Raw genomic sequence first — 26,960 nt, 5'->3', positions numbered from 1 at the left:
GAATTTTGGAGAAATATAAATGTACTGAATAATGCTAAATAATATAGATATAGATACAATAATGGAACGGTATGGTGTTCACGGAGCATCTTTTCTATCTTTCGTTGCTAAAAACGAGCGTTCCTTGCCGGTGTTCACAAAGCGGTTTGCGCATTCCGGTTGAGGGCAGGAACACGGACGAACAGCTGCTATTTCACCTGTTCGATACCGTATTTAAATGCTTCATCTGCCTCGATCTCGAGATACCGCGAGATAAGCGACCGGCGCCGGCGTTTCCTGCTTTCTCACGGCTCTCACGCGAGATCTTCACCAATCTTTTTCAAGTCTGTAAATCCATCTCACGGTTTTTGATTTATTGAATTTTTCAATTATTATATAGAAATGTCGAAGATATCGAAGAGATCGAGGAAATCGAGAAGATCGAGGATAATATCCAGGAAAAGTGCAAGAAAATAATGTAATGAAACGCAACGAAACAATTGTTATTTCAAAACATCGCGAACATGAATCATGCTTCTAAATCACAAAGTGATACTTATGTATATCCATTATCCGTGTAAATCAAACATGTTACGTCATGTATCTGTATATTTGATTTTTATTAATTATTGTTTTGCCAGATATATTTATGCCAGATATATTTTAGTAGATATATAATTATTTTTAATGCTTATACGTATATATATATATATATATATATAATATTTTCTTTTCAAGTTTAAAATTATTTCTATAATTATATATAATTAAGAATAAAAAATTTTACTTTTTAAATGTGTGTGCAATTTTTCATCCAAGTTTTTCATACATAATTTTATTATTATAAAAATTAATCTGCATTAGAAAACGATTCTACTTTACAAAAAAGTGATTCGTCTTTCGGTTCCAATAAATATAGGACTCATCTTTGTTACGTATTTTATAAAGTGGTCTATATCGAGCGTCCCAATTTTGTGATTACGACTCTTATCTTTAAAAATGTGATAGCCATCTCCGCCGTTTATTAAGAAACTTGGTACCACTATTCTGTACCATTGATCGTGCACCAAATCTTCGAATACCGGATACTCGCAAGCCTGGCATCTGTAGATACGTTAAGAGAAATTAAAATTAATTTTCCACGTATTAATTTTACAATTGGCATGGCATAGAATAGTGATATCGAATGTATATTTCGTACTTCAACTTTACGAACGATACAAATTTAAATTCCGATGATAAAAGGTCTTACCTAATTTTAACATCGACCACGGTTCGCGTTTCGTTAACTTTTTTGTAAGTAACTTTTAGTCCGGACCAGACTAGAATTTCTTTCGTTTCTAGAATCTACGAAGAAAAGTAAAATTGATTTCATTGTTCCACACATTCGTTATTTCTGTATTCTTGAAGAAAAGCCACTTGACGTATTTACGTTTTGCGCAATGCCATTTTATGATGCACCATTGTGTCGTACAATTTATTTCAAGTTAGGACAAAGAATTTAAAATCTAGTATGTATCGTTAAAGCTGAAAAACTTTTATTTCTCTTATGAAGCATCGGAAAATTATAGCGAGAAATTTAACCAACTTTTTTAATGGATTCTCCAGTTAGTTCAACAGTGTCCCAAGTGTTTTCAAAAGGGTGAACCATTATCAGATCACCGTAGGTAATCTCAGATTCCTCAATGGAAGTACGAATTCCTCCCGAATTCGAGCAGGCCACCGCGGCATACGTCCAGTGAGTTTTATTTTTGGCATCGTCGACAACCTAAAATTAAGACGCGTTCTAACTTAATTAATTATTTTTATATTTCGATTAAAGATATTAGAATATTAACAAAGCAAAGAGCGTCTTTCGCACCGCATCCACCATGGCGTCGGTTATAAGATTTCCCATATTGCATTCTTTATAACGACAATTGCGGTCAAGTAAAACTCTCGTCTTGCCAATTTTTTTTAACGCCGTCCCATCCACTTCCTCTTTCCATGGCTTCAAAGCTTCCAAGATTTCCGGATCTAAATATATATATTATATATAAAGTTATTTTACGTATTGTTTTAAAGCTATTTTTAATATTGTATCGCATTTATGTTTCTCATAAATGATAATACAAATTTAATTCTTATGATGTCAAAAAATTTACCTTCTTCGACGGATTGGTCCAGAAGAAGTGGATTTCCGTCCCAATCGACGACCTCGCCTTGGTCGTCGAACCATACTGTTAGATTACCTAAATATCTTTTGAAAAACAAATAAAAAAACACTAAATAAAGTTTTATCGCACGTACACGTGTATATGATAATACGGATAATACGGACTCTAAACATAAATTCTTTCGAGGAATTTGAAGTAAATTTATCCGTTAAATCATTGCGATAAAAACAAATTAATTAGACCCGACCTCGTGACATCAGATAGCAATTGACCTTTCTTAACGATTCTCTTACTGTATCATCGCGCTAGCTGAATAGCGTACTTTGTAAAAGCAGCTGCCTGAACGATAAGGACCGTTCTATCTGTTTCATTTTGCGTCACGACCACGGGATATTCATCCGCTGGTGCATCGATAGAAGGCGGAGGTCCTGCAATATATATATATATATATATATATATATATATATATATACACATATATAATAAAAAGAACCAACGCTATATTTAATTACGTTACGTTAATAGAGAGGTATATGTTATCCAATAATGAATTTAATAGCTTATATGCATTTATCCTAAAAAAATTTCGTATAAATTTAATTCATATTTCAATCAATACAAAAGATTTTGCTTTCAGACCACTATAAAGAAATGTATGTGAGTGACCACCGACGATTACATCGATCAAGGGGCAATTCGCAGCCATGATCCTGTCCACATTTAATCCACAATGGCTTAGAACTATAATAATGTCTACTCCCTTTTCCTTCAGTCGCTTAGCTTCGTCATTGACTGTCCGTACCTCATCCAAAAACTTTAATTTCTCCGTATTCGAGAGTAACTGGAAAAATCAAATACTTTTATATAAAGTCGTGTTTGCGATATCTTGTGAGAGAAAATAAATAAAATGTGTTTTGTGAGTGTATGAATTAGATCGATAAAAAAAATCATAATTTATAAAGTTAAATAAAATATGCTTCTATAACTGTTTATGAGACGAATCTAACGGATTACTCACGTTCGTGGTCGATAAAATGACGCCAATGACACCGATCTTGGTACCATTTCTTTCGATAATTGTACTATTCTTATATAAACCCTATAAAATATGCATATTTAATATTAATTTAAACTCTTATAAATAAGTAAATAAATCAATAAATATTATGAACCTGTATAGTTGGCTCCTCGCTGTCATCGATATTTGTTACTACAACTGGTGCATTGACATTTTTAAGAAAGGGAACAACGCCTTCAATTTTATTGTCGAACTCATGGTTGCCGATCGTCTATAAAAATATTATAAGATATTATATCATAAATATGAAAAACTAAAATTTGTGAAGAAAAGCAAGTTACTCATTAAATTTGAAGAGTAATTACGGCAAATACGACTCTGGCGCGGTACGCGTGGTACGCGCAAATAAAAATTCCTAATATTACTTCAATTCGTTTCTAAATACATTTTTGACATTTTAAATTTTATTTATATTTTCGTTAATTATTATTATTTTATATGTATATCTAACAAAAATATCACGCGTAATCCATTGCACATATACGTATAATTACCATAGCATCGTGTGGCAACATATTCAAGAATAAGGCAGTGACGTTCCAACGATGGATATTATACCAGAGTGTCCCCTGAAAATGATCACCGGCATTCAGGAAAATCGCATTCGGTCGTTCCTTCACAAGCTGATTGACCGCAGTGTAGACTCTAGCAATACCTCCCACGCAGTCCTTTTCGTGACCTTCTTGGCAGGACCCAGAAGAGGAGCTCGTCTGTTCGAATCTGTTCCAACGTAATTTCTATTTTCCAAAAGTCACGCTTTAACGCTCCAACGAACAATATGCGATCAAAAAAGGCATGCAAAAGTTAAACGAAGGGCAAGAAAAAGAGGCTAAGGCCACATCGGAAATATTATAATAACTTTATCCTTGACCTCGCAAATTCTCTCTGGGTCCAGAATTACAATCAATTTCGACATTGATTGAGCGCGCGATGTTAAGATGTTTTAACGGTTACTAAGAATTAATGTTTCTCAACACCGATTAGTAATTTTTTTACAAACCTTTGACAATAAATTTATATAAAAGTCTTTATTTAGTCCTTAATAAAAAGATATTCCAAGCTATACGAATTTGATGCGACAATTAGATAGAATTAAATACAGTTGCTCACCTGGCATGAAAGTCATTTAAATGAATTATCGATAACTCGAACAGGTCTGATCTACCGGGATAAAAGAGTCCTCGCCCGGTGAATCCCAAACAAACTTGGAATAACAATGAAACCAACAGTAGCGCGTACATGTCGCACCTGTCGAAAAAGATATTAAGTAATTTGTAAATAATTGCCTACTTTTTCTGATTCATATGTAATTAAATGCAATGAGATTGAAACAAAGTACAGAACTGTGTATATCGTAATCTTTTATATCTGCTTATAAAAAATATTTAAATCTGATAATTGAGAATGTCACACTAGGCTTGTTCGTTTTAGCTGAACTTCTTGCACAATTCATCTTTCCTCTTTTTCTTTTCACGTTGGCGATAAAAAGAGAAAAGATGAACCGTGCGAGTTCAGCTAAAATGAACAGGCCTACTTTCAAAATGATGAGATAGACGCAACAAAAAAAAAACACTATACTTATACTTACTAAGATTGCGTTCCGATATTCACTGTCAGTACTGAAAATCTATAGTGTACGGTTATGTAAACTATAGATTTTCAGTACTTGCAGTGAATATCGGAACACAGCCTAAAATGTCTTTCTTAACGGCACGTTACGAATGTACGTTGAATTCTTTGTCAACACGGAAATGATAATTTATTTCTACTGTTTGAAAGATAATTGCGAAGATAGATAATGCGGGGAATTATGCAACTTGCAAAAGTCGAAGACGGACTAGCCTTGAATTTAAGCGATCGCCATCGATACATTGATACATATTGATGAGCGACATAATGATTTTTAAATTAGCAAATAATTACCTTACAAATATTATTCTTTCAAATATTATTTCGATATTTTTATCTCTTTAAATGTGTAATTTTTATTTTAATTCAGTAAGTTAAGAAATATATCAAATTATATACAATTTATTCGTTAAATTTTACAGCAAGCTATATGTAATTATTTTTACATGTACCTATATTCGATAGCTTTAAAGTTAGTCTTTTAATTTTTATCTCTCCAACACATTTCTATACGTATAATAATATTAATGTCTATTCAATAACTAACTTTTTTATTAAATTCCGCTGTAATGTTATATGTATACGTGTGTGTGATCCCTATTTTTGATATATCTATTCCAATTTACTCAAGTTTCTTCTTATGGTACCCCATCATGAAACGATTTCGCGAGAAGCAAGTCTTGTCAGATATCAAAATGCTTTTAAGTCCCTCGCTCGTACAGTTTCAGCGATCATTAATATGCGATGTAAAAACGCAATCAACTTCTTGCTTTTCCATTCTCACTAATTATAACGCGAACAGGTATATAAAACAGGTAGGACGGGTTCGTAAGTCGACAAAGATGAAATAATTGTACTGCGTGAATAATGCAAAGTCAACTATAATGCAAACATTGAGAATGAAACGTCAATTAATAAAACGCAAATAGTCTGACATAATTAACAATCGCGATATACATAATCGCTTTAATCGCTTACCAAATAATTTTTTTATAAAGGTGGAGTTATCTTTAGGTAAATGAGCATATACAATTTACAGCAGATAACTAAAAGTTACGAAACGACGGATAACGATACGTAATGAATGTAAAATACCTTATTGTCTCTTAGTAACTCGCGTGTCGAATATTCGTAAAGAACTGTGTTGCTCGTGTTCACCACAATGTCTTCGCTTCTTCCGTGAAAGACTGTTGATTGTCACAAATCCCCTACCTCACGTGTGATTATAAAATATATGTCAGGGAATCTCGGCAGCTCGAGTTGTGATATCTAAAACACATTTTCGAATCTCGATATACCCGGATAATAAGATATTGATTTCCTTTGTGAGTATACTTTTATATAACGAAATCATTTCGTGCTAAAATTACATGCGATATCTTAGATTTGAATTGAAAACTTTCTTAAAAATAACATATAAAATTATATAATCTATACGTTTCACGCAATCATAAATATATTTTTTTATTTACATCTTTTGTTACAAAATAAATACGTAAATTGCAAAACTGCAAAAATATACTGCACTCGTTTTTTAACATTTTTTTATCGATTCAAGTAAGATGTTATTTATATATCTATGCATATTTTTTTAACTAGTTGACACATTGCAACATCTTACAGAAATAAGTGTTGCGTAAAATGCTTATCGTTATCGTCAATTCTTTCAAGTACCTACTATATGCATGATGTCGATTTTTAGATATATTCTATCTTTTGTTCAGCACGCGTTACGATAGCACACGCTCGTGATTATCACGTGCGTAATTCTATATGTTATTAGTTCAAATTATGACAATCAAACTGTAATTTTAGTATATTAAACTGTAACTTTAATACATTGACTTTCGACAAAAATAATGTAATTATTCCGAAAAAATAAAGTCTAAATTAAATAAAGAAAAGAAATTAATTATTTAAATATAAGCATACATATGTTTCAAGAACATCCACTCCGGATAACTTTCTTGGAACCTCTAATAAAAAACTCTTTAATATCTATAAATAATTTAATTTTTTTTGTAAATACTTAAGATGGAGTTTTATATAACGTTGATTATGATTTCTAATGACTAAAAAGAATTCAGAAAATATAGAATATAAATTGAAAAAATTACTAATTAAAAAAAAATTTCAATTATCATTATTTTGCATAAAGAGATGCACATAATTAAAAAAATATCTAACACTTGCATTCGAACTGGTATGAATAATTAAAACAGAATATCTAACAATTCTATTCGATAAACTGGTATAGAAAACCTATACGTCTTGTCATTAATCTACTTGTGTATACAAATTTATGCTCAATTGGAAAATGCACTGACAATGACAAAAGTTTCCGCAAGGATAAATTTCATTAAAAAAAAAAGAAAAAGAAAAAATACAAAACATTAATTAGCTCGAATTAGAGTACGCGGCTTTGTTATCCCGTATCGATATTAATAACGATATTGATAACATCATGAGGTAGCATATCGCGCATGACGAAGATATCATATCTCTCTCTCCGCATTCTCACGTGATACGTTCTGACTTAAACAAAATTAGAATCATCACTCGTATTACGCAAACGCGATCATAACGCGTGACGAAAACAGTTTGAGGTCTGCCAGTAAATAATTTGCTTCGCGTCATGTCAATTTATGATGCGCGCGATTATTTATTTCTGACAAACAAAACACGTAACCGGTAATATAGACGAATGGGAGAACGAATAGCGAGCGTAACAGATGAGAATAAAGGACACGATGCCAAGGAGACTGTTGAATAATTTAGCCAGCATTCTGGTTCTCTGGCATCAGAAAGATAGTTTCCGTTCTACATATTTTTGCCGCGATAGCGTTTTAATAAACGGCATATAATTGATACCAATCGTGCGATCCAAAAAAACGTATATGTATAAATTTCACCATTCTAAGATTCTCGAGGATACAATAGTAAACTTTTGTGGACCTAAGCGAAAGGTCTATTTTATTCAGAAAGAGATTCTCAAACCCATTATACTCATTATCAATAATGTAATATTAACTTTGTAACTCTGGTAGACAATTTAAATCTAAAAAGGTTAAGCCTAAAAATAATTTAATAACCCAATCGAATATGCATTGATTTAAATATCATATTTACATAAACACACATACTATTTAAAATAAAATTAACTGTTGCTCATTCGTGTTACATAAGTTGCCCGGAAATTTATAAAGATTAAAATGGGTACTTAAAGGAAGTTCAAGCAGATAATAATCGCAGATAAAAATAAAACTCACATTTGGGGATTTACTATCTCATTAAAAAGCATTATTTAATTGCGTAAAATTTATCAACCGCTCAAGTTTACAAATTGATTCGCACTTCTTATCGTTAATCAAAGCGAAAATCTTAAATTAAATCAACAATCAAGTGATAAAAAGATGATAAAAAGTTTAATAAGATAAATAGATGATAATAGAGGGAAAATGTTTTAAGATATGCAAGATATTTTACACAAAATATACTTATTACGTGGGTTTCTTGTCGGTATCTGCATTAATCTGCAACATTTCCTAAAAATTTCTGTCGCAAACAAATGATAAACGTATTTCTAGATTTCAATCTGGCAATTAGCTCATTCATAAGTGTACTGACGTCACTATTAATATTGAGGATACAAGTCGTTTAAATTAAAGTTTAAAAAACACAATTACGATAAGATATCAATCAACAAATTAACATTTCGCACAAATAAATTATATAATTCTCGAATATTCCTATGTTTTATTTTTTCTGCACTTGGCTTGCTTTTTCAGAAATCTATTAGTAGTTACCGTTTTAGGTCAAATAAACAACAAAGAAATCGTTGCTCTTGCGCGATAAAGCGGTCGTAAATAATTTACGCGCGATGAAACATCGATAAATCTTTGACACTATACCAATGAACTTGCAATTCTAAATAGATAAAAGCATCGACTACCGTTATTGAAAATAACGCTTTCATCGTACTAATTGTATAAGATTGTTTTTTTTTTGCTCAAATATTTTTCTGAAAAATTATCTCAGTTTATATTACTTTTACATATATAGAGATTACTTTATGTGCAACATTAATAAAATAAAAATCTTAATAACATACGAAAGCAATAAATTTAAATTTTTTAAATAACGATTCTCTAATGATATCTGCAAAAGCATAAGCTTTCAATCTTACCTTTTAAAAAAGCTAAATAAGTCCACAATAAATGCTGCAAAGTTTAAACAGAAATTCCAGCAGAGATCGGGAAGGGGCCCGCAACCCGCACGACGACATAGATTGTGGATATTCAGTCGACGCTGGTCGCTCGAGAAAATCGGCTCGTGTCTCTCAACGCTCAGAAGAGACCGCCGCGATAATGTGAAAAAGTGGTAAATACCCGTATATATTCTCAGCTCTTCCGTTATACAACGGTATTTTTAACAGCGCCTTTCATATCATTAAAGTTGTGGCAGTTGTGGCACTATCGTGATAACTCGACTACGTTGTTCCTTCTTCGTCCTTTGTGTCGATTATTGTTCTACAAAATGTAAAGAGATTCTAATCGATTATTTTGATAGATCGATACTGATGCAATCGTTTCGGAAAACTCGATTTTACGTTACACCGCTTTCTCTAAAGTTGCGCTACGTTGCACGTGGTACACGTGTACAGAATATTACTTAGTGCACAGTAGTGCACTGCATGCCATCGTTCACGATCAACATACGGCGTTGTTCAACCTCTCTCGCCGATCATCATTTATATAATAAATCGTATTAAGGTATTCTAAAATGTTTCTAAAATTAAATGATCATATATATTTCGGGAGCGTATACTCTACTTACATTTTGTGTTAATCAAATGATATTATATCTTTTATATCTATTTTGCGTAATTTATTAATGTAATTTTATCGATTAGAACGTTCTGAACAAGACCAAGTAGGTCGAAACGTAAATGTTATATATACATATGTTTATTAAATTTTAATTTTAAACTAACATCGAAAATTTCTTTGCTCGAATTTTGACCGTTTAACCTTAATTCCTTAGCAAATAATATTATATAAACATATGTTCGCAAATGCTTCAGTACCGAGTTACAATCTTTCGGGTATTCATAGTTCGATCTTAGATTTTAAATACGTTTGCATATGGATACGATCAGATTATTACGAGTACCATTTGTAACTTTGCATTTAAAAAAAATAATCGAAATGGTTTTCTGTCTAGATATTTTCCTGAACATCTTTTGCCCGAACAAAGCCACTGTGCTCTGTTATTCTTATTTATCATTTATACATTATATAAAACATTTATTATTTGTATATATAAAACATCTGTGCGCCACTTTAGAATAATGACATGTCGTAATGTTAAAATTATGTTCAAACAAATAAGAATTATATTTACTGCTTAAGATCTCAGATCTCAGTTCGAACATCTTTTCGGTACTGAAGCACTTTCGAACGATACACAATATATTCTTTAATCTGTGAAATAAGTAGATAAACTTTTACAGCTTCTTATTTTATAAGCATCCTATATTGTAGACAAAAAAATATTGTCTCACATATACAATATAAACAATATATACAATAATATCTCATAATTATTATATTAATATATTCGTTAATGCAGATAAAAATTGTCTGTTATATACTTTTTCTTCCTTTAAAAATGGAAGGTTTGTGATTTCGCAGATAATTCATATTACTTGATATCTCATAAAAAAATATATCGTAAAAGTCAAAGAAAAAAATTCCATTTCGTCCAATTTCGTCATCTCTTTCCGTAAATTAGTCAGGCACGACGCCAACTATTAAATCGAATTCATTATTGTCCCAACGGTCTTACAATTAGACTTTTACGACAACTTTACGAGCCGTTGCAATTCTTGGCAGGTCCCAATGTGTTTTGCAACAGATCGTAATATATAGTCAATGAACTTAGATTCTCGTATTTTATATAAATGCAACACGCAAAAAGTGAAAATAAAACTTTGGATTTTTAGTATAACTACCCTGTTCACAAACGCAATTATCAAAAAAATAAAAGCAAAAAAATCCCATTATGTAAAATAAATTTTATGCCATAAAGTAAATCGAATTATAACATGAAATATATATGGGAAATGCGCTTTAAAACATTTTGTGTTTCTCCAGATGCCATACGGATTGGGAAACGCAACGTGATATAATTCAATCGTGAAAAAAATCGAAACAATGCAATAGTGCGAGTGGCTGAAACGAGAACGTGCTATCGACATGTTAAATACAAAAAAGAGATAAGAACGACAAAGAAAAAATTGCCTAACTGAAAAGCCTAACCGAATCGTAACGCGTGGAATCAATAACAATACAAGATGTCAATCATTTGGCTTGTAAATTGCTGCATTACCGTGTTACTGATAATCGCAAACGAGAACTTCGCAAATCCCACTTTACGAAAGGATGAAGAATTCACTGTTCGAATCGTTCACACGAATGACATGCACGCGAGGTGATCTTATTTTTCATTGTTGAAATAAAAAGATATTAAAAATATTTCCTATTTTCATTGTAAAACAAAACAATTGTACAAATTTGATTGGGTCTTTCTCTACAAAACAAGGAAAAAAGTTAATTGTTCTTTTTAAATATATATAATTGCATTATTTAAATTACGTTTGCTCTTTGTGTACAGTTTGTATATTACAGTTTAATTCAATATATTCACGCTAACGATAATTATCGCCATCGAGCTAATCAGAAATGTTAAGACAGTTAATTACCTTCCACACCCATATGTCAACTAGACATATTGCATTGCACGCGTGGTGCTATTTGTCGAGACATATTCCTTGTTTCTCTGACGCTATATAATTTATGTGATTAAATCATCTAGTTCTGGGATATCGCCTTGAGAGTTTCGTTATGTAATATAATTTTTAGATTCGAAGAGACGTCACAATTATCGACAACGTGTACGCCAGCGGACTCCAAAGCTGGGAAATGTTACGGAGGTTTCGCCAGAATCGCCACTTTAGTCCGTCAAGCGAAATCGGAGTCGCCTTCGACGATCTTCCTAAATGCTGGCGACACTTATCAAGGAACTGCGTGGTACAACGTGTACAAGTGGAAGGCGGTTACTTGGTTCATGAACCTTTTGGCGCCAGACGCTATAGTAAATATTATCTTCTATTATATTTCTAAGCGAGACACCGAAACTGATGCATTAAATATTTGCTTTAAATATTGCCATTTATTTTATAAAATAATTATAAATAAATATGAATAATTTGTCAAGAAGAGATCACAGCAATATATTTAAATAAAATAAGAGCTAGAGCTCCGCGTTCGTCATTGCATTACCTAAATGAATTCTGACAGAGTTTGGGCAACCACGAGTTCGATGACGGTGTCGAAGGTTTGATACCTTTTATACAAAATGCCTCATATCCCATCTTGACGACAAATCTGGATCTTAGCGAGCAGCCGGACCTGGCCGCCACGAATCTAAAGAATAGCACGATTCTCGAAGTGAGCGGCAAAAAGATCGGCGTGATCGGTTATCTGACGCCGGAAACGAAAATCTTGTCGACTACCGAAAAAGTAATTTTCAAAGATGAGGTGGAGTCTATCAGGGAAGAAGTTAAGAAGTTAAAGGAGAAGGGTGTCGACATTCTCATCGCTCTGGGTCACTCGGGCTTCGAGGTCGATAAGAAGATAGCACGGGAGGTCGAGGACATAGATCTGGTGATCGGGGGTCATACGAATACCTTTCTCTATCGCGGTCTACCGCCGGACGTTGAGGTACCAGAAGGGTTTTATCCTACGGAAGTAGTGCAGAAGAGCGGCAGAAAAGTTTACGTCGTACAGGCATACGCATATACTAAATACCTGGGTAATTTCTCCGTGAGTTTCGATATTAAAGGAGAGGTAACGCATATAGAAGGAAACCCGATTCTTGTGGACGCCAACGTGGAGGAGGTAAATTTGCGAAAAAGCGCCAAAGAGTTACTTGCGAATGACACAAAAATACATAATCCACGTTATACATATCACTTAGAAGAGAACAAAAACTGCATGACATTTACGTACATACATACGTATATGTATAATTATATATACATATAGAAATAGGCGAAAACACTTAATACATATTTTCCCAAAAATATGAAAGTTCAAGATATTTATTTATTATGATATTCATTATCGTTTATTACCGCAGGCGGAAGATGTTCTAAAAATGATAAACGAGAAAAAAGGACCCATCGACCAATTGCAACAACAAGTTATCGGAAAAACGCGAGTGCTCCTGGACGGAGACAGCAAGAACTGTAGACGACGAGAATGCAACATGGGCAACTTGATCTGCGATGCTTTGCTCGATTATGTAAGACATCTTCAATCGATGTAATAAACACTTTCTCGTTATCGAAATACGTTGCGAGAAATAATCTTGAGAAAGATGATCGATGTGCTTTCCTTTTGCTCGTAGTACGCCGGGGAATATCTGAATAAGGATGGATGGACGGACGCTGCCATCGCGGTGCAGAATAGCGGCAGCATCAGGTCGTCCATCACCAGAGCCAGAGACGACCAGGTTTAATTAATATGCGCTCTACAATTTTAATTCTTGTTAATTTGCACCGGCAAACCTTATATAATATTATTAAAATTGTTTACAGGTCACTCGAGGAGACATTCTAAGTGTTTTGCCCTTCGGAAACGTCATCGTCAAAGCTTCCATGACAGGACAACAGCTTCTCTCGATGCTGGAGTGGAGCGTTCATAATATCGACAACTTAACTTCTACCGGGAATTTATTCGGCGCTTATCTACAATATTCGGGATTGCAGGCAATTTGTTTAAAGCTAAATCTATCTAGCCCAAAAGAAAATTAAGTCCAGTCTTTTAAACATTGATGGTTTTCACGATGGTTTGCGCATTATTTCCTTAGAGATAAATTTGCATAATTTACAGGTGGTCTATGACGTGAGTCAACCACCGAACTCAAGGGTAGTTTCGGTTCAAGTTCAATGCGCAGCTTGCCGAGTACCGGCATACGGTCAACTCCAGAAGAATGTTACCTACAATGTCCTCGTGAATAATTTCCTCGCAAAAGGCGGAGATGGTTTTCACATGCTGGAAGGTCTTAAAACAACTCCCCTCAGTACGTTTACGTTATATTATTACAGCATCCATTCCACGCACAGTATCTTTAAGCTTTCACTTTCTTTCGTCATTCATTGAATATTTTTTCAATATAATCGTTGAATTTTAACAGGTGTCACTACATCAGAGGTATTAGAACAGTATTTTAAAAAACATAGTCCGGTGCACCCAGGCGTGGAATGGCGAATCTTGTACAAAGATAGCGAAAACAATGAAAATTTTAGTAATCTTGGGACAACGCATCAATCCGTCGGAATGACAATTCTGCTATCAATCATTACTTGGTTGTCATTGACATAATGAGAACACTGTCTACTTGAAGACTTGAAATATACTTGAACGATTCTAAATAATAAGCGAATTACGCATATTGAATTCTTTGATAGCTGTATATTTTACCATTTTACACTACCTCAATATTATCTACAATTTACACAGTTTTAATATATCCTTCTTCATTAGTACGCGCGTAACACAGTGAGTGAAAACATATAAAGAAAAAAAAAGATATATAGGACAACAGGAAAAATGGCTGATACGAATTTGACACACAGTATTGTTCGTCGTAATTTTAATCTTTTAAAAATATTAAACATATCAAAAAGTTACACTTATCTAATAAATATAACATTATGTATGTGTAAACCTTTTTAATGTATCTTTTTAAAAAATATTTTTTGTGAAAAAAATTCTTATGTACGTCATATGTAAAAAGTATTGATTTTTTCTCTCAAGAAGTTTTTGTAACAAGTGCTTCTCAATGCTATTAATCGTACACGAATAAGGATGGTAATAATAACGTTGTTTCATCAGTCGAAAAATGTTGCCCCTTTACTTCCTATGTGTCCGTACTTGTGGTATTTCGTATATATTCCCGTACAAGTCATATACCCGTTTTAAAGTCTCGATAACGTTACTCATTTCATGGCAAGGCATCGGCGCGCAATTGTGCAGTACTCGTACCATTTTCAGTAAGTCTTCAATTATGTAAGACTTATCACGCACCTTGCCCTTTGTTGCAAAATCAACATATATATTAAATTTCCTTAAAGCCTTTTTTATTTTAACCTTATCCTCCGGTTTCTTCACTAAAGTCTGTACCCAAAACAAAACAAATCAAACATTATATCATCATTAAAACGTACACGTTGATCGTTATTAATTGAATTTATTTTTTACTGTACATTGCACGACTGTAATTCGTGATACAAAGGCCAATCTTCCTGGCAAGGTACGCAATCACAGGTGAAATAATACTGTTCGAGTAGCTTCCGTTGTCTCGTTGCTCTTGGCGTAATAGCATAGTGTTTGCCATAATTGTCTAATAACTGTAATAAGATAATATATATGGTGAATAATATAACTTGATTTTTATATACAATATAGTTTACGTACAATAAAAATTAATAGTTTAATACCTGTTCGCCCTTTCGAATAGGATACATGACATATATCACTATGTGCTTAGGTCTCGAGTGCCTTAATATATTTGGATCGCAGCTATGATTAAACAAGCTAAAAAATGGCATAGCGGCTATGCCGCGTTCTACACAGTCTAAACCTTGCGTTTCACCAAACTGCAAATATAAAATTTAATTGACAAATTGATAAAATAAAAAATTGTAAAAAAGAAACGAATAATATATATATATATAAAAGATCATCGACACATCTGAAAAATATGTGAAAATAAATAAATTGCAAATATAAAAATATCGATAAAATATACTAGCATACACAGCCGATATCATACAGTGTGCATATTGCTGGGGATTATTTGCTGATGTCTTAAAATAAGGCCGCCAAAAAATGTAACGTCGTTGTTTTTCGCCAATGCGCTTAAATCCTCTGGTAATTTAGCACCAAATATCACAGTGCGCGTCGCTAAAAAGTATAAAATAAAGCAAGTATCCAAAGACCTCTTGAAGAGATCAGAGACGGATCTTTTTTCAGTATTCGTTACAAGACTATACACGCTAATGTATCTGTCGCTATGTAATTTCCCATCTGGAGAAAAACCTTTCGTCCGTGGATCTGAAAAACAATGGTATATCGTATATTTGGAAATTACTCCATTATTCAAGACAAAAAAAAATATAAATATTAAATACCATCATGTTCGTCAACTTCTTTTAGCATTGTCCTCAATTCCGCAATACCACCAGCTTCTCTCAGAGCGAGCACGGCAAGCCTTATACTAAACAAATCAAGATTATAGAAGGCATATTCGATCAAAGCAGGGAAGACAGCGCATTCTATATCGTGACATTTCTTCCATTCGATAATTCTGCATTCTTCCGAACAATACATCGCGTAAGTGCAATAGTTACACGGTACGTTCGCCCAACATACTCTTAAACAATTTGAGCAATGCGTCTGCATATTTTCTTGCATCAATATTAACGAGTAAGGTTTTTCTACGGCAATCACTTCCCCTGGATCAATATCGCGAGTAGCAACAATGTGTCTGCCGTAGCGATTATTATATTTTATGGCTACTGCATCCGACGCACAAGGAACTTCATTATTGCGAGATTGAGTAGTAGGAAGAGGAGGAGGTTCCGATATCTTAGCGTCCGTATTCGTAGTACGTAGCTCCCGTGTCCGTACAGTCTCATCGCGTAACGCGTCAAGCTTTGCTTTTAATTTTTCTCGACTCGTATCATTAGAAGACATCTTATCTAGCCAATACCGCGCCTCTTTAAGTATATCTTCCACAGAATACGTTCTCAAAATTATTAAGCATTCTGTCTTACGCAAATAAAGCTTAGCTTTTAAATGATCAGGATAACTCAGGGCTAGGGCTCTGTCGATGTCCCGAACGCATTCCAAATACAAGCCTAATTGAAACAACACTGCTGATCTATTGGCATAACCAAGAGCGAGTTGCTCAGACGGATAAGGCGCAAAGGCTATGCTCTTCGTATATAATTTCAGAGCGTCGACGCACGTCGTATTATTGAAGATACCTTTGACAAAAACTTGATTGCCTTGTTCCCGCACGTTTTCCGATTCTTTGGCATTTTTTGGCATACCAGTTGTAGTAGGAACTATATCATATTCTTGCATTACATTCAGAGTAAACGCTACGCGTTCCCGATCGGTCTTCAGTTTCTTATATCGATCCGTCAGCTCGCGATGCTTGCCCGCTACAATCAATCTGGCATTTAACGTATCCTGTATCTTATCCATTTCGTTTTCTTGGAAATATTTCACCGACGCTGTATTATTCTAATATTTTTATGTATGCCCGCACGTAGGACAGGATCTAGAAAAAGAAACCATCCATTTTCGGACAACCCGATAATCAACGTTGTAAAACAGTATTAATTATATATTCACGTTTATCATTACCGTTTCCAAAATATTTGGATCAAACAGGTAGGTATCCAATATTAACTATCATGGGCCACGTCCTTTTAGTGACACAAGTCGACACAAACATCGTTCTATCCTTCTTGGCGTTCGACGAATAACAAGAAAAAAAAAGTATAGTCTTACGATCAACGGAATAGCTAGACGCTAAACGATAAATGATTCGACTCGTTGAATGTGAAATGTGACTGCGAAAACAATTTCGTTCCTACGACGATCTTTATTTTACGATCGTAGTCCGATCCACGTTTATCGAAGACAATATAGGGAAACTTACCCGGCTGTGAATTGCCGATAGAACAAAAAAACCACTTCTTTCTCTGTACGCTCCGTATCCCGAACTGCTGCCACGTAGATCCGGATTTCGGCTAGGATCGTAGGATATTCAGGCCTTCTGGGATATTCTCGGAGTTCTTGGACACATTCTTGGACGCCAGCCAAAATTTAACAACAAACGGAGAGAAGCCTGAGAGAGGCCATCTCTGATCCCGGCCCCGGCCCCGGCCTTTGTCGAAACCACGGTCGTATACACAGGTCTGGCGACTCGGGCCGAATTTTAGTGGTGGGGGTAGCACACTTATTGAAGCAGGTTTTTTAATTTATGATATCTCCACCACGTGTCGCTACTATCTAGTATACAGCCGCCATCACGGTCGTACCACAGTCCACGACCGTAGCCGCCGTTATATCATTATATGTTCAGTGGTTCAATGCACGGTCGTGTGTTGTGTCACGTGTATAGCCGCTGAGTAAATAATTTTGAAAAATATAATCTGTGTGCCTACGTCGTTTATCCACTTGCTCACCACTTTCGCTAGCATTATTTCCTTTGTTCGCGGCATAGAATGAACTTTTTATTTTTAGTTACAATTAGTAGTGCGAGTAAAATAGTGTGAGTTACAATTAGTAGCAGTGCGAGTAAAGTAGTGCAAAATGGTTATAACGTGCGCAGTACCGAAATGTAAATCGGGTTACAAAAGTCAGAAAGAGAAATTGTCAATGTTCAAAGTGCCGAGAAATATAGAAATGCGCAAAAAATGGGAAGCCGCTATTCCTGGTGTAGTGGCATTTAAAGAAACGTACTTTATTTGCGAGAAGCATTTTGAAGGCCATTATATTATCAGGAACTACATCAAACATGATGCAAATGGAAAGATTATTGCAAACGTAAGTTTTATCATCAAGTTTTCTTTAATGTACGAAAACTAGCCTTATTTCCATTTTTATTTTATGTACGTTTTTTTTATATCTTCTTTGTTGCATATTTCTTTTTTCTGTCAGGTTCCATTTCAGCGTCCTCGTCTACACAGTTCCGCTGTACCAACAATTTTTTGATGACAATACATCGTGTATCTATAACAAGGTCGAACTGGTACCTGAACTGGTTCACACTACGGAGAGTCATCAGTCCATTATAGGAAGTATGTACTGTACACACTTACTGTGTAGTGTATATTATTTTTGGATTTTAAACATTGCTAATGATGGATAATATTTAGCCTCAGATGAAGTTACAACAAAAAGACCACGAATCGGTTTAGCCTCAGACAAAGTTGCAACAAAGAGACCACGAATCAATTTAGCCTCAGACGAAGTTACAACAAGGCCATGCATCGATTTCGGGGATGATTCTATCCATAACAAGGTCGAACTGGTACCTGAACTGGTTCACACTACGGAGAGTCATCAGTCCATTATAGGAAGTATGTATTGTACACACTTACTGTGTAGTGTATATTATCTTTGGATTTTAAACATTGCTAATGATGGATAATATTTAGCCTCAGATGAAGTTACAACAAGGCCGTGCATCGATTTCGGGGATGAGATTGTACATGTGGAACTAAGTTCTTGTGATCAGCAGAAGTCTTCAGAAAAAGCGTCAGCTGAAGTTGAGGTGTCAATGTCAGTTAATGACAGAAGCTACTTGACATTCGGTATTGATCAGAAAGTTATTATATATGAAGGTGAGTTACTAATTGTCAAAGTTCATTAATAACTTTTAACCTTAGATTAAGTCACTTTTCGAGCGATCAATATTCTGCTGTAATTGAAACAATTCCGAAATTGATTTTGTTAAAATTAAACGTTGCTTATTTTGATACAAGTACTTGAATCGCCTTGTTGAAAATTGTTTATTTTTGTCAAACTAATTTCTTTGTTTATTCTTTGTCATTTAAAATTTGTTTGTCTATTCTTTTTCTAAATTAAATTTTTTTATTACTTTTTATATACACTATGCTAATAAGGGAAGACATTTTACAATGTTGAAATAATCCAAACGGATACGAATAATAACATTTAAAAATTACTTTAAAATTTATTTTAAAAAAGAAAAAAATGTTTTCATTAGAGAGTATTAAAAGGTTAGACATGAATGTACAGAAGAAAATTATTTTTAAAAGGCTTAAGTAATTTTTAAAAGTACTTGTATAAATAAATATTAAAACTGCAAAATTCGATTTTATAATTATTTTAACACAGTAACATTATGTTGAGCAACTGTATATCAAAATATATTCACAAGAAATTAAATGTTAGTGCCTATATATTGGACTTATAAATATCTACAATAATGACTTACTTATTTCTAATATGCGATTTACAAAAGTGATGACTTTAAATAGAATATAGTGACGAAATGTGATCTTTGTGATAAGCGCTTGCATTTAAAAAAAATTCATTGAAATTGATACAATGTAATAGGAAATATTTAAAAAATTTTTACTGTTACTCATACGCATAAGTAAAATTAAATTATTTATAGTGAAAATAACGAGTAATACAATGTACGAATATATTAAAATTATTTGATGCATTTCTCTTATTTGAAATAGGGATGACGCAATATATTAATGAGTGTTTCTGTGTATTTACATCATTACATGCAATCTTGAAAATGAAGTATCACTGTAAAAGATAGTGTCACAATCTGGCTTCGACTGATTTTAACTTTAATCTCGTAATGGACGGTTACACTAAGAACATTTAGCCGCGATCAATTTTTACTCTGCCAAGAAAGGGCCAAATTTAAATAAACGAATAATAATCTATAATTATCATGCACTTACACTTTCATTATTAACAAACACACTTTACACACACGTGGGGTGCGTGTATGCGCGAACAATAAGGATATTCGAGGGATAGTAATGAGTAAAGTACTATTAAAGAGAAGATTGTATGTCAAATATGCTTCGACGAAAACCCTTTTATTTTTATGACAGTTTACTTTGCTTTTTTGGTAATTTTATTATAATCCAATAATCATAAGATAATGCTATATTATTATTTAATATATGAAGATATTAAATATATATATATATATATATATATATATATATATATATATGTATATGTATAAATTATGAATTATTATGCGAGTAATTCTTAAAAAGACGTGACGATCACAACAGAGCAACTATAATTATTATGACTTAGTGTATGGAATGTTAAAATTTGTTTAGACCTTTTGTTGAAAGCTCGTCCCCGCAGGTGCGGAACGCGTGCTCGAATATTTTCGAAATAATATTTGTTGCGAATTGACGATTAGAAGTGAAAACAGGGATCGTTCTCGAACGCTCAAAATGCCAAACCGCGTATATTTACGTTCCCCTCTTTTTTTTCTTTTCTCGAGCAAACGGCTCGCAGGTGCGAAGCGCGTGACAGCCGTGCGATCACAAGTATCTTGTCCAGTAGAATGGTCGGTAGGAAATTTGGAGCCAATAAAACGATTTATCGTCACGACATTCTTAGAGGCATAACACGGAGCTTCGGCCGCGATCGTTTGCTTACTCCTGCCGGAAGACCAGTGAGCCTTTAGAAGTCACGAGAGCGACACGTCGAGCGCAATAAGCTTATACTGTAAAATAAAGTAAGACTACCAACGACGCTTCAGTTTAATTTGGACTTTCTCTTTTCGTTCGCGGAGTGACTCCGACCGGGGAGATTGCATTTCGACGCGTACAGTGCGGACCGGCAAACCTGATACGAACAGACACTAAATCCCTTTAAGTACAATTTTTACAATTTGTTTAGATAACCGTTAAGTTAATGTAGTCAATGCGATATAGGTTGTCTGCAAAAGTGTTGCAAGCAAATATAACTTCTAGGCGGTTACGACGATAAAGATTGGACAAATGTCGGTATGCTTTCGACCGAAAAAATTATTTATGAATTCACTCGATACTACATTTTGTAGATTTATGGTATACGTACAGGTATGTATATATATATATATATATATATATATATATATATATATATCATAAACGAGAAACGTAATAACGCGGGCGACATTAACGATATGCGAGACAATCTAATATCGCCGGTGCATAAGCAATAGTACAATAGTACAATAGTGCAATCTCTGAATTTGCAATCAAAACCGCGATTACATAGACAAATATAAGATCGCATTCGCAGATTATTATCTTAATGTACGACCGTTGGGGCAATAATCATGACGAAATTGACAAAATGTTTCAAATCTCGATGTCCAAGTTACACATACACAACACGCATGCACACAAGCGTTTTTCATTTCAGCGACGTCCAGTAATTGTTGATTAAAGTTAGTTAATATGTTATTACAGGTATTCGTGAAAACGTGGGCTATTACCAGCCAAACTATTTAGCTGAAGTACCTGCATCGTGGAGTGTTACAAAGATATTGAAAGAAAGCGGCAACAGTCTCCTGTTTACGTATGGTGGAACGATAACCAAGGACAATAATAAAGATCATCCAATAATACAGTTGAAGTGTATAGTCCTCCAACCTGATAAAACACTGAAATACTACGTTTTCGGACGTCCCTTTGACACGGAACAAGCGAATGTCGTTCGAAGCTTAGATGAAATAAGACTACTGCCCGAAATATTACAAAAATTCCAAATGATGAAAGTATGCAGTGGCATAGGCTCCGTTGATATTCACCATCTACAAGTTGACCATGTATTTCAAGATCCCGTTGAGCAATGGCACCACAAGAAATGTTTTCTCATCACAAAAAAGAAGAGGTGTGATAATTGCAGTTATCTAAGAAAACTGCAGTTACAAAAGGAAGTAAGGTTTAATAAGCGCAAAACGCTGCTTCGCATTCGGAGCACTTCAAACCCAATCGAGAAATATAAAGTGATGGCAATGCGGAAAAAATATAATAATGAAAGGCGTAAGATAAATCGAGCTAAGGCACGAGTTCAATTGCTACTGCGATCGTTAGAAGATAACAAAGAAGAATTAGCGAGAATGTCCAATGAAGATTTACAGGAGAAGTGCTCAGAATTGAACATTCCAGTGGCTCAAAGAACTGCTCTCAAAGAAATAATCGCAGCTGCCACAAAGAAAGACGTTAAGGGTCGTAGGTACACGGAGGAGTGGATCATGCTATGTGTGTTCATGCACATCCGTTCATCGAGCTGTTACGAATTTTTACGGAAGAATAATGTTATCCCGCTACCGTGCGCTCGTACGATCCGCAGTTATTTCTCGTTGATTAACGTGAAATGCGGTTTCGACAAGGACTTCTCGAAACTTCTTCAGAAACATTTTGAACGTAAAAACCTTCTGCAGCGCCACGGTGTGCTTCTTTTGGACGAGATTAATTTGAGAAGATCTATCGGAGTGTGCGCGAAGAATCTCACTTACGTCGGATTAACAGACTTCGGCGATGACGGGCCACAATCTACGGACATCGAAGACCAGGCGACGCACGGTCTGGTTTTCATGTTCCAACCTGTTGCCGACAAACATACCCAGCCTATTGCGGTTTTTGCATCAAAGAATCCTGTAAAAGGGGAGCAACTCGCCATGTTAGTGATAAAAGCCATCGTGTATCTCGAAGAGAGCGGAGCCAAAATTCACGGGGTCATTGCTGACGGTGCATCAACGAATAGAAAGATGTGGTCGTTATTGGGCATTAATGGCTCCATCGAAAACACAAAAACATGGTTTAGCCACCCATTGGACAGCGAACGTAAAGTATTCGTATTTTCTGATGTGCCACATCTAATGAAGACTTCTCGAAACCGGCTCTATAATAAGAAACAATTGCGAGTAAGTTCTGATAAGAATTATTACTACAAAGAACCTAAAATAAACGTAAAAAAAACTGAAGTCTTATATAATTAACTGTTTCGCAGATCAATTCAACGGATGGCTACATCCAATGGAAGTTCTTTGAAGCTTTGTTCGTGCTCGATAGTCAGTTTTCGGCAAATGTCAGAGCATGCCCAAAAATAACTAAGAGACACGTCCACCTCGACAATACCGCAAAAAGGAGGGTTCGACTCGCGACTCAGGTATTCATTTATTTACTTAATTCTTTTTAGGGTGATCTTATTAGACACACTGTGTGTATGTGTGTGTGTGTTTGTGCGTGCGTGTGCGTGTGTGTGAGCGAGTGACGTCTCCGCCATGTATATCTATTTTATTTTCTCATTGTTAAGGAGTCATTCTACTTTGACGACTAGCTATTTTTAACAATTTTTTTTACAGTAAATACACCATATACACAGTAAAAAATTATGTGTTAATGGAAGTCCACTCAATTTTGTGTTAAAATAACACGACGAATGAGTTATTTTAACACAAAATTCAGTGGACTTCCATTGACACAAAATTTTTTACTGTGTAATAAAATGAATCTTTTTGGGATTTATTAAGACACTCTTAAATAACAAAAAGATTTATTTTATTATATGGTGTATTTACTGCAAAAGAAATTGTTAAAAATAGTCTAACTTTTGAGCCGTCAATGTAGAATGACCCCTTAAGGGTTAGTTTTAATTAGCAACTATTGTAACACTACTTTTTGTTACTACTTATTTGTTACTGCTAACGTTATTTTCTTTCAATTGCAGATTTTTAGTAACTCCATGGCCGATGGCTTGGCTTTTTATTTATCACAGAAATGCGAAAAGCTTCATGGGTGCGAAGAAACAATTGCGTTTTGCAAGCGCATGAATAATCTGTTTGACGCACTAAATCGTAAATCTCCCAACGAAGGACTTACCCCGTTATCTAAAGACTTTAAGGTAAGTAATGTCAATATTTAAGAATTCAGATTATTGCGGAGTTAAGAAATGCACAATGTCATAGGATTATCATGCGAGACAATGTCTCACGATCATCAATATGTTGATTATCCATACATTTTGATTATTGTTATTTACAGGTGTTGGAAGATTCATTAGAATGGTTGAACAGATGGGAATTAGCTGCAAAGAAAGGCGATATATTGCAAGACGAATTTTAACGACAGAGACGGCCGAAGGATGGAGAGTTTCTATCACATCTACACTGGATATGTGTCGTTATCTTACGTATAACTTCGATTTCCAGTATGTGCTCACGGGGAAAATTAATCAAGACAACTTGGAGGTAACAGTTGATCTGCAAAGAAACAATACTTACCGTGTAAAAATAGATAAAAACTCACCGAAACGTTAATGCTTTAGAAAGATTCTCTATGTATGTGTTGTTTATCTGTTTCAGAAATTTTTCGGTACTATACGGCAAGCTGCAGGCTGCAACGATCATCCCAACTGTCCTACGTTCCTGCAGCTCTACAAATTGCTGTCGATATATAGCGTAATAAAGCCACCGAAATACGGTAACTGTACCATTTCCGACAAAACGCCCCAAACACCGCAGATGTTGGTATCTCTGGCTGAATTAAAAACAATATACGGAGAGAACAACGAGGCAAAATTTGCAAAATATCGTCGACAAATAAAAGAAAAGTTGGATGCAAGCTTGGAGTATGAGAATTGGGAGGCCGACGACATAATTGAATATACCCCTGATCCTGATGATGTCCTTTCTCCCATTCTTGACTGTATTATATATTACGTTACAGGTTTCTTTTTTTAACTAACTTTCTGTACGCTGCTTCACACGTAACTAACCCGTTGGTAACTTTCAAACGCATTAACATTTATTATTATTGTACTGTCTTAGCTATGAGTGCGCAATAGTATATAGTATATAGTTGTATGTAGTAGTTACGCTTCCATGCTTCATTTAAGGTGATCTGACGGGGACAAGAGATATAGCTGCATTTTTTAATTTTGATTTTCGGCACGGTTCTTACTGTGGGACAATTAACGGATTAATTATGTGACGGATTAATTATCGTTCTTTGGCTTTTTTCCCGTATTATAAAAATTAACTTTACGAAAATTTAACTACAGTCGCGTTACTGACGGACTTGTATCAAGTCACCTTAATCGTATAACATTAACTTAAGGTCCGATTGCAATGTAAATTAACTTTAAACTCGGTTTAATTTGATTTTTATCTTTTTCTAATTCTTCAAACTAGAAAAGGATAAAGTAAGTTAAACCGAGTTTAAAGTTAATCTACATTGAGCAATCGGGCCTTAAAATAGTGATGGCAAACTCTCTACTCTCTGCTATGGTAGTTATATATGTTTTTTGCTCTCAAGTTGCCATTTCAAGCTTTTGAACAATTTGCTGATGCCATTCGATTTTAATTTTAGGATATCTGTGCAAGCAGGTCCTAAAAATTTATAACTCGTGCGATACCTGTATAAAAGCTGTGAAAATTGATTCCTGCAGTCGAGCTTCAGTACCGAACGCGGCAACGAAACTGATAGATATATGAAAACTCGTGGTGGCTTGATTTACGCCAATCTTAAATTTTTTAATCTTATCCGTCACGTAGAAGCATGCTTCGCAAAATATGCATATCATGTGGATGTTTTTGAGTTAACGTTCGATGAAGTTATTACAACTTATGATTTTACGTTTCCGTGCAAAGAGCACGCTTCTGACATATTATCCTTTGCATTAGTCTATTACATTCGGTTAAGGATGAGGCAACACGCTCATCAACAAAACTTAAAATTAAGTAAAAAATTTGTTGTGAAAAAAAAGCTGTCAAAATTGACGAATGAATAAACTGCTCTTTATATGATAATGTTATATTGTACTTTGTTCTTTACCATGTAAACCTGAAATGTGTTTTTTTTTTCAAATATGATATAATTTAAACATTATTCATGAGTGAATAATGTTAAAATTGTATCAATGATTCATCCGGAATCGGACATTAATATCATCAAAATGTCTCATGCCGTAGATAAAAACACTCGACTAAACGTTATTTAAAATCACGGTATAATAAGACTCGGTCATATTTATCGTGCTCGCCTGCATGTACAACGAATTTATTTCCTGCCAGTCAGCATCGCGTTCTTTATTTGTCTCGTTATAACCGTACTTAAATTTGGCGCGTTTTGTAATTCATTGTCTGGCCGCCGCTGTCGTTGCGATCTAGTAGCCCGACTAGCTTCAATAAGTGAGTCACCCCCCACCACCGGAGTTGCCAGACCTGTGTATACGACCGTGGTCGAAACTCTGTCGAAAGCCGAAAGCCCCTTAGCCCCTGTGTACATACACAGTGTACACTACCGCCAGTACATCCATTTTCATAATTGGTACTACGTAGCCACGTTCATTTTCCGATATCTATCGATAAAACATCACAGCGCGGACACGCACCAAAATAATGTTTTATCGGCATTGTCGAAAAGAGAAAAAGTGAAAGAGCAGGGAGAGAGGGCTATTAGA

At 34.6% G+C, this 26,960-nt stretch overlaps 4 protein-coding genes across 11 annotated transcripts; 2 read left to right on the top strand and 2 right to left on the bottom strand.

Annotated features, from left to right (window-relative positions):
- Positions 1-478: 478 nt before the first annotated feature.
- LOC143896352 (apyrase) lies at positions 479-6,076 on the bottom strand. Of its 3 annotated transcripts, none has more exons than XM_077404181.1 (12): positions 5,938-6,076; positions 4,324-4,461; positions 3,708-3,933; positions 3,308-3,424; positions 3,154-3,234; positions 2,775-2,976; positions 2,458-2,563; positions 2,124-2,218; positions 1,841-1,995; positions 1,568-1,747; positions 1,232-1,326; positions 479-1,083 (listed from the first exon to the last, which is right to left on the bottom strand). In XM_077404181.1, exons 2-12 carry the CDS (start codon positions 4,452-4,454, stop codon positions 858-860), a joined length of 1,614 nt encoding a protein of 537 aa, XP_077260307.1. In that variant the 5' UTR covers positions 4,455-4,461; positions 5,938-6,076; the 3' UTR covers positions 479-857. The 3 variants fall into 3 exon arrangements, with proteins under 3 accessions (XP_077260307.1, XP_077260306.1, XP_077260308.1); XM_077404180.1 differs by lacking the exon at positions 5,938-6,076 and adding an exon at positions 4,802-4,959 and having other exon boundaries at positions 480-1,083; XM_077404182.1 differs by lacking the exons at positions 1,232-1,326; positions 5,938-6,076 and adding an exon at positions 4,802-4,959 and having other exon boundaries at positions 799-1,083.
- A 3,015-nt stretch (positions 6,077-9,091) lies between these two features.
- LOC143896349 (protein 5NUC) lies at positions 9,092-14,812 on the top strand. Of its 3 annotated transcripts, none has more exons than XM_077404173.1 (9): positions 9,092-9,222; positions 10,998-11,334; positions 11,766-11,997; positions 12,204-12,803; positions 13,045-13,209; positions 13,315-13,419; positions 13,505-13,675; positions 13,800-13,989; positions 14,104-14,812. In XM_077404173.1, exons 2-9 carry the CDS (start codon positions 11,198-11,200, stop codon positions 14,289-14,291), a joined length of 1,788 nt encoding a protein of 595 aa, XP_077260299.1. In that variant the 5' UTR covers positions 9,092-9,222; positions 10,998-11,197; the 3' UTR covers positions 14,292-14,812. The 3 variants fall into 3 exon arrangements, with proteins under 3 accessions (XP_077260299.1, XP_077260302.1, XP_077260301.1); XM_077404175.1 differs by lacking the exon at positions 9,092-9,222 and adding an exon at positions 9,473-9,614; XM_077404176.1 differs by lacking the exon at positions 10,998-11,334 and having other exon boundaries at positions 9,113-9,222.
- Positions 14,746-17,880, bottom strand: LOC143896347 (protein-lysine N-methyltransferase SMYD4). Of its 4 annotated transcripts, none has more exons than XM_077404166.1 (7): positions 17,644-17,880; positions 17,346-17,513; positions 16,103-17,259; positions 15,745-16,025; positions 15,410-15,568; positions 15,176-15,319; positions 14,746-15,086 (listed from the first exon to the last, which is right to left on the bottom strand). In XM_077404166.1, exons 3-7 carry the CDS (start codon positions 17,181-17,183, stop codon positions 14,823-14,825), a joined length of 1,929 nt encoding a protein of 642 aa, XP_077260292.1. In that variant the 5' UTR covers positions 17,184-17,259; positions 17,346-17,513; positions 17,644-17,880; the 3' UTR covers positions 14,746-14,822. The 4 variants fall into 4 exon arrangements, with proteins under 4 accessions (XP_077260292.1, XP_077260294.1, XP_077260293.1 ...); XM_077404168.1 differs by having other exon boundaries at positions 17,346-17,448; XM_077404167.1 differs by having other exon boundaries at positions 17,346-17,445.
- A 40-nt stretch (positions 17,881-17,920) lies between these two features.
- On the top strand, positions 17,921-26,307 carry LOC143896344 (uncharacterized). Its single transcript, XM_077404161.1, has 9 exons — positions 17,921-18,533; positions 18,648-18,787; positions 18,866-19,069; positions 19,148-19,333; positions 21,962-23,421; positions 23,508-23,666; positions 24,228-24,401; positions 24,542-24,747; positions 24,862-26,307. The coding sequence occupies exons 1-8, from the start codon at positions 18,505-18,507 to the stop codon at positions 24,620-24,622; spliced, it is 2,433 nt and encodes an 810-aa protein (XP_077260287.1). The 5' UTR covers positions 17,921-18,504; the 3' UTR covers positions 24,623-24,747; positions 24,862-26,307.
- The last annotated feature ends 653 nt before the right edge of the window (positions 26,308-26,960 follow it).

This window comes from Temnothorax americanus, unplaced genomic scaffold (genome assembly GCF_048541705.1).
Source record: "Temnothorax americanus isolate GAGA-0224 unplaced genomic scaffold, ASM4854170v1 Scaffold18, whole genome shotgun sequence".
NCBI classification, from domain to species: domain Eukaryota; kingdom Metazoa; phylum Arthropoda; class Insecta; order Hymenoptera; family Formicidae; genus Temnothorax; species Temnothorax americanus.
Note: the sequence above shows the minus strand (reverse complement) of the source record. Positions and strands in the feature narration are given on the sequence as shown.

Excerpts from the sequence above, each read along its gene's own strand:
- LOC143896349 (XM_077404173.1), top strand. The coding sequence starts at position 11,198 with ATGTCAATCATTTGGCTTGTAAATTGCTGCATTACCGTGTTACTGATA. Across the intron at positions 13,210-13,314 it reads GCGATGCTTTGCTCGATTAT|TACGCCGGGGAATATCTGAA; the intron begins GTAAGACATCTT and ends TTTTGCTCGTAG. Across the intron at positions 13,990-14,103 it reads TCTTAAAACAACTCCCCTCA|GTGTCACTACATCAGAGGTA; the intron begins GTACGTTTACGT and ends GAATTTTAACAG.
- LOC143896352 (XM_077404181.1), bottom strand. The coding sequence starts at position 4,454 with ATGTACGCGCTACTGTTGGTTTCATTGTTATTCCAAGTTTGTTTGGGA. Across the intron at positions 2,977-3,153 it reads TCATTTTATCGACCACGAAC|TTACTCTCGAATACGGAGAA; the intron begins GTGAGTAATCCG and ends TGATTTTTCCAG. Across the intron at positions 1,748-1,840 it reads CCGACGCCATGGTGGATGCG|GTTGTCGACGATGCCAAAAA; the intron begins GTGCGAAAGACG and ends TCTTAATTTTAG.
- LOC143896344 (XM_077404161.1), top strand. The coding sequence starts at position 18,505 with ATGATGCAAATGGAAAGATTATTGCAAAC. Across the intron at positions 18,534-18,647 it reads ATGGAAAGATTATTGCAAAC|GTTCCATTTCAGCGTCCTCG; the intron begins GTAAGTTTTATC and ends TTTTTCTGTCAG. Across the intron at positions 23,422-23,507 it reads ATAATAAGAAACAATTGCGA|ATCAATTCAACGGATGGCTA; the intron begins GTAAGTTCTGAT and ends ACTGTTTCGCAG.
- LOC143896347 (XM_077404165.1), bottom strand. The coding sequence starts at position 17,183 with ATGGATAAGATACAGGATACGTTAAATGCCAGATTGATTGTAGCGGGC. Across the intron at positions 15,320-15,409 it reads CTATTCGAAAGGGCGAACAG|TTATTAGACAATTATGGCAA; the intron begins GTATTAAACTAT and ends ATCTTATTACAG. Across the intron at positions 15,087-15,175 it reads ACGAATTACAGTCGTGCAAT|ACTTTAGTGAAGAAACCGGA; the intron begins GTACAGTAAAAA and ends TTTTGGGTACAG.